This window comes from Scardinius erythrophthalmus (genome assembly GCF_964197995.2).
Source record: "Scardinius erythrophthalmus genome assembly, chromosome: 18".
In the NCBI taxonomy this organism is placed as follows: Eukaryota; Metazoa; Chordata; class Actinopteri; order Cypriniformes; family Leuciscidae; genus Scardinius; species Scardinius erythrophthalmus.
The window spans coordinates 9075928-9087980 of record NC_138238.1 but is presented as its reverse complement, the minus strand read 5'-3'; the positions used below and the strand labels follow the sequence as shown (position 1 = coordinate 9087980).

At 37.8% G+C, this 12053-nt stretch overlaps 2 protein-coding genes across 2 annotated transcripts; both read left to right on the top strand.

Annotated features, from left to right (window-relative positions):
* The first annotated feature begins 53 nt into the window (after window positions 1-53).
* Window positions 54-1291, top strand: tbcc (tubulin folding cofactor C). Its single transcript, XM_081392568.1, has one exon. The coding sequence runs from the start codon at window positions 72-74 to the stop codon at window positions 1122-1124; it is 1053 nt and encodes a 350-aa protein (XP_081248694.1). The 5' UTR covers window positions 54-71; the 3' UTR covers window positions 1125-1291.
* A 1877-nt stretch (window positions 1292-3168) lies between these two features.
* prph2a (peripherin 2a (retinal degeneration, slow)) lies at window positions 3169-8107 on the top strand (the record flags this gene model as incomplete). Its single annotated transcript, XM_081392922.1, has 3 exons — window positions 3169-3749; window positions 4570-4816; window positions 6672-8107. The coding sequence occupies 3 exons, from the start codon at window positions 3169-3171 to the stop codon at window positions 6879-6881; spliced, it is 1038 nt and encodes a 345-aa protein (XP_081249048.1). The 3' UTR covers window positions 6882-8107.
* Between the last annotated feature and the right edge of the window lie 3946 nt (window positions 8108-12053).

Sequence of the window (12053 nt, the reverse complement as noted above, 5' to 3'; positions counted from 1 at the left end):
ATTGATCAGTACGCTTAGACGAGATGTCACATGATCAGCGCGCGTTTACCACACCTCTTTAGAGAAGCAACATGGCGGCTCTAGGAGTGCAAGTTAATGTGGCGAATGATGACGGAGAAACAAATACAGCTGTCAATGTTCCCGAAAGCGTGTTACGAAGAGATCAGGCGCGGGTGGAAGAGGCAGAGCGCCGGAGAAATGTCAAGGAGAGCCAGACCGTGAAGGAAGAAAAGAGCGATTTCTTCACGTCCACCTTTAATGCTGAGAAGACAGCAGTCGAGGAGATGCTCTCCAGCTCTAACCTCAGTGACCGCGACAAAGCCGCAAAAACACTGGAGGAGGTCACTGTGAGAATTCAACAGCTCCAGAAGTTCCTCAACGACAGCATGTTGTTTCTAACCCAATATGAAATAAGACAGGCACAGGCATCCATGCAGAAACTCCAGAGCTCTCTTGATGAGAAGAGGGACTTGGTGTTGCCTAAAAAGAAATTCGCTTTCAGATCCAGGAATGCCGCAGCAAGTAAGCAGCCTGAACCGAGTAAACAAACAACAGATAAGTCTGCATCTAATGTTGGTGGTACTGTAGTAGTGGATGCTGCAATCTCTGTATACCAGTGTGGATTCTCTAATGCTGAAAATCAAGTCCTGATCATGCAAGCTGAGGAGATCCAGCAACAAGATGTTCTGTTATCTCATCTGACAAACTGTAAAGTGAGACTCTATGGCTGTCCGAGCACCCTGCACATCAAGAACATCCGGAGCTGCGAGATCCTCTGCGGGCCAGTGTCCAGCTCTGTGTTTGTTGACCAGTGCACTGACAGCACTTTAGTGTTCCCCTGTCAGCAGCTGCGCACCCATAACACCACTGCCACTCAGATATATGTCCATGTGACCAGCCGGGCAATTATAGAGGATTGTCGTGAGGTCAGGTTTGCACCATTCACGTGGACCTATCCAGGCATTCATGATCATTTCAAAGTAGCCGGACTCGATCCAGACAGAAACAATTGGACAGATGTGGATGATTTCAATTGGCTTGCTGCTGGCACACCTTCGCCCAACTGGACTGTCATTCCTGAGACTGAGAGAATAAGTAGTTGGGATTCTGTGGGACCATCTTAAAAAAAAAAAACCCTGATGTGATTACATTATTGTGTGCTCACTAAATATGATGCTGATATTGAGATGCCATAAACATTGAATGTTCCCGAGTTCCGCACTTACAAAGCTCATTAATTAATTGAATGATGTGTAATATAATGCTGTAAGAAAATAAAAAAGTCTCATCACATCTGTTTATTTGTAGTTCATTCACCCAGACATTTAATTAAACCGAATGAAATCATTGTTAAAGGGATAGTTCACCCAAAAATGAAAATTCTGTCATCATTTACTCTGCCTCAAGTTGTTCCAAACCTGTATGATTTCCTTTCTTCTGCTGAACACAAAAGAAGATATTTTAAAGAAGGTTGGTAATTAAACAGTTGCTGGTCCCCATTGACTTCCATAGTATTTTTTTTCCTACTATGGAAGTCAATGGGGTCCATCAGTCGTTTGGTTACCGACTTTCTTCAAAATATCTTCTTTTGTGTTCAGCAGAAGAAAGAAAGTCATACAGGTTTGGAACAACTTGAGGGAGAGTAAATGATGACAGAATTTTCATTTTTGGGTGAACTATCCCTTTAAAGGGACAGTTCACAGAAAAGTGAACGTCGACGTCGTTCCAAAACTTTAAAATTGTTTTCTTGTGTGGAACATAAAAAGAAGATATTTTGAGAAATGTCTCAGTGTTTTGTTTTTTATTTCTCTCTCTCCATACAGTGGAAGTCAGTGGACACCAAAACTGTTTGATTACTCCCTGAAATAATCCCATTTTGTGTTCTGCAGAAGAAAGAAAGTCATACAGGTTTGGAACAACATGAGGTTTGAGAGAATTAAAAAAAAATCACACTATCACATATCACTATCACAGTTCTGTTACTCATTTATACATTTATTAATATATAATGTAATTTGTTTGGTAACAAATTTCAGTCATTTTCTGAAAACAAGATTTATGGAAAAAAGTGCATTCATTTTGTGCATTATGTGCAAAACAATATACATATGGAGGTTTTAATTTAATACTTTAAAATGATAACAGATAATTAAACGTAATTGTAGTTATGCAAGAATTGGCCTGTTATATTCAGATTTATATGCTCTAGTTTTTGATACAAATACAGTTAATATCTACATATGCATTAGTTGTGTGACTACTCATTTTTTAAGTCTCATTTGTAAACATTACTGAACTACATTGGTTAACATGAACTATACTTTTTATAATCAAAAGTTGTATCTTAACGTTAGTTTATGCACTATAAACTGAACTAATATAAGCAATTGCTTTTATTAACTAACAAAAATGTATACATTCCATAAAATTGTATTGCTCATTGTAGTTCATGCTAGCTAATGCATTAACTAATATTAACAAATGAGACCTTATTGTAAAAAGTTAGTGTTTTTGATTATCATTAGTTCCATGAATATTTTAACTTGAGAAATTTAGAGATCCCCTCAAACAGTGGCTTGTTTGTCATGAACTCTAAGGCACTTGAAGCGGAATGGTCTTAAATCTTTGCCTCCTGGTTTTTGGTGTTTCTTTAGTTATACCAGTCAAACCATCTGACCAATCAAGCCAATCACACGGCACGGCAGCGGCTTACAGATAGGCTCATCTGCTGGCCAGGGATTTCTGTAAATGGGATGAGGGTGATTAGCTGGGTTTAGGATGACGTACAGTAACTTTGTGTTTAATCATTTGGATCCTTGGCTTTTGTCCTCCCTTTGCAGATAGAGGGACACCACTATTTGCGTCAGCACCAGGGCACGCTGTTGTTTTTAAGTATTGTAGATGAAAATCCATTTTTAAGATTGTGAAGAAGATAATGTATTAGACTGGTGTTTACCTGTAAAAGAACCTGAGTTGGATTTTGTCTATAATGGGTGCAAAGATCATCATGAAAATTGCTACTAAGTTCTCGCTCTACTGGAATGGATTACACATTGCGCCTTGAACGTACTTTCAGCGTTTAGCTTCTGTAAGGTACATTGCACAGCTGTCTTTGGAGATCATCAAACTCTGTTTTTTCTTTCTTTGGACTTGAACTAGTTGTTCAACATGGCTCTCATGAAGGTAAAGTTTGACCTGAAGAAACGGGTGAAGCTGGCCCAGATGCTATGGCTCATGTACTGGTTTTCTGTTATGGCCGGTGTTCTTGTCTTCAGCATGGGCCTTTTCTTTAAAATTGAACTTCGCAAGAGAAGTGAACTTATGGACAACAATGAGAGTCATTTTGTACCCAACATTCTAATCATTGTGGGTCTTTTAGCATGTTTTCTCAATGCCTTTGGGGGCAAAATCTGCTATGACTCCCTCGACTCCACCAAGTTTGCGAAATGGAAGTCCATTCTGAAGCCCTTTCTCATTTGTTGTGTGTTCTTCAACTTCCTCCTCGTCCTCACGGCGGCTCTGTGTTTTGCCATGCGCATTCCTCTAGAGTTTACCCTTGCCGAGGGCCTGAAAAATGGAATGAAGTTCTACAAGGACACCGATACACCCGGTCGCTGCTACATGAAGAGAACCCTGGATCTCATGCAGATAGAGTTCCGCTGCTGTGGCAACAACAACTACAAAGACTGGTTCGAGATCCAGTGGGTGAGCAACCGTTACCTGGACTTCAGCTCCAAGGAAGTCAAAGAGTGAGTGTCCTTTTGCAGCTTAATGATTGGGTGATGCGTAAACATTCATTCCTTTCAGGTCTTTTCAATTCATTTTGTTCAGATATAGTTTAGACGATTAGAAAATGAGCTGAGAAGTTTCATTTAAGATGCTTGCCACTTTTAAAGGATCAAAAACAGTGAGTTTCTTTTGAAGGTTTGTTCTTTTTATGCTGTTTGTGGAGTTATTTAGCAAGTTTAAAGTGAGGCTAGTAGGTACTGGGTGATTTGCAGGGGTCAATGTGCAGTGTAAGTGGTATCAGGTATGTTAACCAGTTTAGATTTAGTCACTAATCTTCTTGGATCACATTTTCTTGCCCTCAGAGCTTACTGTCCCTTTCAATCAGTTGAATACCTGGTAGATTGGCTTGGAATAGACATTGAAATTACCAGCCTTAATATCAGAGTGTGTGATACTTTCATCACAGAGGTTTTTGATGTTTAACACCTAACCTATACAGTTTTCCAAAGTGATTCAAATTATTCGATTTATCGATAAATTCATTTAAATAAATTCGATTTTATTGATAACAATAATAAGGAAGTTATAAAGTATAATTTTGTGGAAGTTGCTTATTTTGCCAGCATTCACAGCTTTCAATCAGAACAAAGAATGTAAGCATTTTTCAAAACAATTCTGACTAAGACACGAAAGGGAAAGTTTCACAATGGTATATTGCTTTGCCATTTTTTTATTTACTGTATATTTGAGTCCTAATTTTGTCTTATGCATTCTGAAATGTAATATAAAACCGATATACAGTATATTTTCAAAAACAGGTTTTGTTGTGTGTGCCTTTAGTCGAATCAGCAGCAATGTGGATGGAAAATACCTAATGGATGGCGTGCCCTTCAGCTGTTGCAACCCTAGCTCGCCACGGCCCTGCATCCAGCAGCAAGTCACCAACAACTCGGCTCACTACAGCTATGACCACTACACCGAAGAACTGAACATCTGGAAGCGTGGCTGCCGAGACGCTCTTGTATCATACTATGGTGGAATGATGAACTCTATTGGGATCCTTGTGTTGGCGGTCACCCTCTTGCAAGTAAGATGTTTCGCTTTGGAATGTCTTAATGTGCTGATCCAGGATCAGACCTTAATGACTTACATTACGTACCTCTAATCTCAATGGATTGTGCTGTAAAGGTCAGACTGATCTTTGATCAGTACTTAAGGAACGTTTTGTCCAGTCTAGATACTTAATCTTGTAAACAGCAATCATAAGGTGTTTTTGTTGTCTGCCCCCGAATAAGGTAAATTATAACTACACATTGTTTTGGCTACAGATTTGAGGACCCTGTCCTTCTTATCAGACAATCCCAAAAGGTGCAAAAGTAAAGGTTAGTTAGAGGAGTAATTGCTCATCTTTATGACGTCATACCATGTTTACTGACAGAAGCCTCATTCCCTCAATCAATCATCTTATATGGCACCATCAGGGAAAACATCTAACTGACTTGGGTATTAATAAATGTGATAAATCTTCTGATTACCTTGTAGTAGTTCTGAAATAATGACTTACCTGCTGGGATAAATTCAATTAAAATACATGTCTCAGAAATTCGCACACGTTACCTTAAGGAGCTATTATTACCTGATCTAACTTTTAAAAAGATTGGTAAATGATATTAATAATCATTTATTTGACTTAATATTGATTTAAACAAAATCTGCCAAGCTTACAACAGTCTGTAGCAACAACAAGACCTTGAACTAGGGTTGGTGGAGATTAGGAGTGTGAGATGGTGTGGTGACTGAAGATTCACAGGGATCAAATGTTCTAATCTGCAGAGCGGAGTTAAATCTTGCTTTCTTGGAAAAGGTGATTTCAAATCACCAATTAAAGATGTAGAACATTCCATCCATTGATTTTATACACACACACACACATGTGTGGGTGTGTGTGTGTGTGTGTGTGTGTGTGTGTGTGTGTGCAAGGGGTTACTTATTTTTATAAAGTATTTATACATCGTGGTATTTTTTGTTGTTTTGCATTTAATTGTTCTGCTGATTTAAATAAAAAAGTTGTTCTACAGTTGAGAATTACAGAATGAGAATCATAGGAAGTGAGATTAATAGAAATATTGTAGATAAAAATAGAGATCTAATTATCTATCTATCTGTGAAATGTAGCCTGGACATATGTTAAAGTTGGGTGATGCCGCGGCAAAACCAGCAATGCAAGTTTGAGAGGTGGCGCCCCGCCAAATCTCGCGAGAATCACTACTTGCTTTACGGCACGACGTCACATCAACAACATATGAAGCAGCCTCTTTGGAAGACACTAGCACGCATTTCAGACGTGAATCATGGCAGAGTCGACGAAGAAAACGAAGACAGCGCTTCAACCAACCAGAACATTTTCCCAACAGCGGCGCTAACGTTAGTTGATAGATTCAACTTTTGTATCTGGCCGGCAAAACTACAAACACATCTCCCTTTTTTAAGAATGACTTAAGTGCCGTTCTTTGCTCTTTTCTCAAAGAAAAACTTAACTCCAAGTCCTCCACAGTCGCGGCCAAAGCCGATTTGAAAGATTGTTCACCAGAAGCACCAGCTCTTCTTTGTTTTCAAGTAGCAGGGAACCGTCGCAACGCTGTCGTCATTATGTTAAGCCCGCCCCGCCTACTCTATACGCGATGTGATTGGCCTGACCCAATTTAGGTTTTTACAGCTCCGAAAGTCAACGGAGAGTTGCTAGACTGCCCTGGCTGCAAAATACATTTTGCTGCCGCTAGGGTGCGTCTAGATTTCTAGGCTAGTTAAATACAAGTACTCCACAGCGAATCTAGGGGTCGTTGTTTGAGAAAAACGAAAAACTGCAGAGTGTGCCTTTAAATATGAATAAACATATCACTCTGTGCTGCTATCTAAATCATATCTTTCATGCTTTTCATTAGACTGCTGTAATGATTGGACTTCAGTACATAAACACCTCTCTGTCCACGCTGGTCAACCCAGAAGACCCTGAGAGTGAGAGCGAGGGCTGGATCCTGGAGAAAACAGTCAAAGAGACCTTCACTGATATCATGGCTAAGATGAAGGCCATGGGCAAAGGCAATCAAGTGGACGAGGGGGCAAATGAAGAGGCTGTTGCCACTGCGAGCTGAGCTAACCCCGCCCACCAAACTTTGGCCACACCTACCTGAGGTAGAGAGCTGTGGGACACAGCCTAAAACTGTAACTATATTATCCACACTACACAAAGTGTAGACAAAGCCAATTAAGGAAGAACTGGTGAAGAAAATATCTAAATACAAACCTTTGTCAGTCATTTACATTCCTTTAAATAATTTGGTATATTAGAAACCAATATTATGGTGAAAACACTTATTAGTATACAAATGATTGGCTTGTAAAGAGGGGCTTTAAATATAATATAATATAATCAAATTGTAATTTTACCAGCTTTGCTTTTCCCTTTGACTTTGTACATTGCTACAAAAAAATAATAATTATTTTATAGTCATATTTTGTTTTATTTATGAGTTGATATTCAACCTAAGAATGGCTAGTCACGGATTTGGCATAGTGTGGACGGTAAAAATAAGGAAACTAGCCTCAGTACAGTCAGTACTTTTATTTATTAGGAATAAACAACACAATTTGTCATGGGACAGGTGTGGCAAATGCAAAGAAAACACATTTTTTAGACAGGTGTCTTTTCACCCTTGTGGACTTAGGTATGAAATGTGTATGAAAGGTGAGAATCCACAACAAGAAGTTAGTTGTTTTGTTTGATTTTAAAGTAATGCTTTATAAAAAAAATTAAAAAGTACCATGGTTGTGATTTGAGAAAGGGGGGGGGGGGGGGGGGCTGTTAAAAATATATTTTTTGTGACCTGCTTGATGATGCTTTGTGCATAAGTTCAGCATCAGATAACATACTTGATTTCAACAGCACTGAAAGGAGAGGCTGATTTTGCAGGTTTAGGAGACCCCAATGTGTGCTATGGTACAGAGGGATAACCAGGTACAGGGTGAGGGGATGCTTGAGAAGTCCCCTGGAGTTGAGGAGACAGCTTAAGACTGGCAGCTAAACCCTGACCTGTGACTTCTGCATTCCCACTGCTGGGAGCTCCTGTGCTTTTACATCCGCACAATTACTCCACGAAACGTCCCAGGCCAGAGACTGAAACTCTATGCTCAAACCTGTAATTTTTTGTAATTATTTTATTTTAATTCAAACTATGTGTCTATGCAAATAGTGTAGAATTATTACAAATATATTTTTCCTTTTGTAAAAATACAATTTAATTATAAGAAAAAGTTGACTACTCTAGGACAGTGTTTGGTGCGTAGTGATTATTATTGTGAATAAAACTTGTTTAATTGTAAAAAAAAACGTCTAGTCATTTGCTGAGATCAAAGTGCAAGGCATTCTGGGAGCTCTGTGGGAGGTTTGCCTTATCCAATAAGATCAGCAGAGAATTATGTGATTATTACGTTCACATGGTGTTTGGTGCATGGCACATGGCAGTGAATCTGAATAGTAGGTCTGGTGAGTTTCATCATATGGTCTGTATTTAAAAAGTGTTGTACATGAAATACCTCATGCACACTGATCAATAACATGATATGTTAACAAAAACATCTAAAAACTGCTAGATTAATTTGAAAAGTCATCAAGACAAATCATCCACACTAACAATTCTGTTATGCTTTTAGGAAAGAAGCAGAATATTAGCATGGAACACTATGGGAAATGATAAGGCCGTAAAGAGGGTGACTTTCTTTGGGTATGTTGATTTTCCGACAAGCACGTAAACACAGATGATCTGATAAAGACAGTAAGCTGCTTTTGAGTGTGTTCAGCTTAACTTCTTGGAAGGTGACCTGGACTTCTGCTGCATATCCGGTGAAGAGTTTCAAGCATTGATAGAAACAGAATGTCCTTGAGCAGGCACAGAATGTGTCAAACAAAGCTGTGCACTTCTCTTTTCCCTTTCATTTTCCCTTTTGGTCACAGGATATTTGGGAGTGGTGGGAAATCATGCAAGTGCTGCTTATCCCCGGTTAGCTTTTTATTAAGAGAAAGTGATCTTATTATGTCAAACTGGGGTCATGTGAGATTATCATGTGAGATTATGAATAATTTCAAAACGACACATTTCAGGTGAGGTAGGGTACTATTTTGAAAGTTTGTTGACAATAAATCTAACTTCAAATTTGTTCAGGTGACATTTGGATTCTGCTCAACAGAAAGATCAGACCACATTCAACAATTTACAGGAGTCAGTGGATTTGAGAGACATATGCACAATATATGCAGAAACAAGAGAGACAAACATTCTAGCTGTATGTGGATTAACTGGTAAAACAATGTGCGAGTCTGTACGTCAGATAAATCTATGATCTTCAGTACATTATTGGGAAGTAACTTGAAGTATTTGAGTTGGGAGAAGCAATATTTAAGCTATTTTTTTCCCCCTTAAATTGTTATGTTGAGCAAATAATTATGATGTTAATGATTATTTATTTATTATTCGGTTCGACGTCAGAACCCGACATCGGATTGACGTCAGAATCCGACGTTGGTTTGACGTCGGAGCAAATGTTCCTATATATGCTCCTTTATCAGGTTAATGGAAATCGCACTTTGACTCATTTAATCAGAGATGATTCTTAAAGGTGAAGTGAGTCATTTTTTTATATAATAAAATATTATCTTTTATACCAGCTCAAAAAGGCCAGAACATAAACATGTATTTATTCATCTAAAACTCAATAATGCCTCATTTGGCGTTATTTGTTTGTTTATTTATTTATGCAATTTCGTAGAATTACCCTAGTGGCCCAGAAATCTCACACTTCACCTTTAAAGAGTAAACTCAAAGGATTTGTGCATTGACCTGTGTTTAAATCCTCTTTCTCTGGCTTGAACAGAAGGGGTCAGTGACAGAACTAGGCCAACCAGCATAAACACATCATTAAACCTAAACTATCGATTTAAGTCTCAAACAATGCCATCTGTTGGTTTGCTTTAATGTATTGCAGTGGCTTTCAATAAACACTATTATTGTCAAGATGATGACGCAGTTCTCTCGAAGTTTCATTTGTTTCTCAGACTGAATTAAGTCTCTACAAACACTGAAAAAACTGATTCACTGTGTTGTAATGGATAGTCTGTTCTCTCTCAGGTTTTTTTTTTTTTTACCTCCTTTCTCTGTTCCTCTCAGCTGGAAAATTGCCTCATCTCTCGATCCATCTTTTGCCAGCATCTTCAGGCAAAGTTGAGTTCCTACATACTATCATACACACTCTCTCACACTCATTATAATGCCTATATTGTTCACCCTCTTCAACTCCTTCAATGAACTAAAAATGATTATTCTATCATTATTTACTCATCACAAATGAAGACATTTTTTCCTCTTTTTTTTTTAAACTGTTATGACATGTTTGATCATTACGGTGAGGATTTTGATTCATCCCATATTTAGAGTTTTTATTTTTATTTTTAATCAGTTCATAAAAAAGATTCGTTCAGTGACCATTTCTTCATAGTACATAGGCTACATATTACGCCAGTAGGTGGCGAAAAAAAACGAGCGTCTATTATTTTATTTTTTAGGCCTATTTTTTTCTTTTATGTGTTATGAACAATACATTGAATCATTAAAACCGTATTATGTGTCGTTTCATTCAAATTTGCGTATTTACAAATCCACTAAGCATTTCTGAGCCTTATGAAACTATATGATAGTAGCCTACAACATGTTTATTTATTTTTTTTTTTTGTCCCTTTCTGGATCTTAACAGGCTCCATAAAGAACTTTAACCTGCAATTCTTTAAAAAATGTCTACTTTTGTATTGCAAAGGGTAAAAACGTCATATGGACTCGGAACAACACGAAAGTGAGTAGGCTAGGCTACTTAAGTTGAAAACAGAATTAGGCCTATCATTTTGTGCAAACTATTCTTGTAAAACACCTTTTCTGAGTGTTCCTTACACACTCTCTCTCTCTCTCTCTCTCTCTCTCACGCTCATGTTTTAAAAATTACTTCCTCTGAGAGTTAATAGGCCTACGCATTGCGCTTTGTGTCTTTAGCCCTCCACAGCCTCATCAGTATAATGTGTCTGAGAGATGGCTGATGGCGTTCCACACATTCAGCAGAATGGGATTGTGATCTCTGTCTGTTTGAATGATGCATTGATCTGTGAGGAGTGTAAGTGTGTGTACATCTACTTGTAACTTTTCAGACAGGGAGTAGGTAGGCCTGTTCTTTTTATGCACATGACAGATTCTAATCCATTTTCCAAGCCAAGAGTGCATTTATGTCAATAAGTTGATAATGACACTGACACAAAGCATTCTTCATTTTCGATTCACATAGCCTATTTAAAATAAGACAAAACAAGCTTTAAAATACACATCTTTATAGTTAGGCCAAGCTCCTAAATATTTGACCTGGCCTTCACAAATAGGGGAGTCGGACTAGTTGTCTCAGGTAAGTTGTAATAAGGGTTATGTATTAATAACTATACGGTTTTGATTCAGAGGTCTAATTAAACAATCTGTGCTTTCTGTGATTTTGTATGTTGGTTTCAAACACTTACATTTGAATCATTTGGTCCAATATCATATTTTATACTGTTGAGCAATCAAACAAACACAATAAAATATTTGTGTTTTATGTTGTAATTGTAAATTAATTACAATATGCTTTTGTTCTTATGCAGAAGTTGGCCATCCTTGGGAAATTTTACTATAGTAAAAAGTGTTGACCCCAATATAGGTCTACAATATTCTTGAAAATTCCAATGAGATATGTATGAATTAATAACTATGTTCATATTTGCAGATGCAACAGGCTTAATTTGAGAACAGATGTTCTAAAAGTGAAAACTTGCTTCTGAGTAATGATTCCTTCTTTTAAATACCCAGAATTCCGTCTGGTCATGTGATCTCAAGATGTTTGTCCCCATGAGGTGACTCGCTTGATGTAAAATATTTTTTCCCCCTGGCTTTTATAATACTAGAGTATTCATCTCACGTGAGTGTACATGATTTTCAAAGAACTTACTTTTTTTTAAAGCAGTGCACCTTTAAATTATGAGAAAAGCATGAGACATTCACATCATCTTCCTCATGGGGGCAGCATTTACTAGCGTTTCACATTTATTGACAGAGAATCTATTCTGTCAGCATTCAGACAAGTTCCACCCATGTGATCTTTGTATGCAAGTTGCAAACCCCAATAATTTCGCAACAAACATTTAAATCACATACACCAATGAAAAAAGCGGAATAATGTCATGATGATCAAATACTTACACA

Excerpts from the sequence above, each read along its gene's own strand:
- tbcc (XM_081392568.1), top strand. The coding sequence starts at position 72 with ATGGCGGCTCTAGGAGTGCAAGTTAATGTGGCGAATGATGACGGAGAA.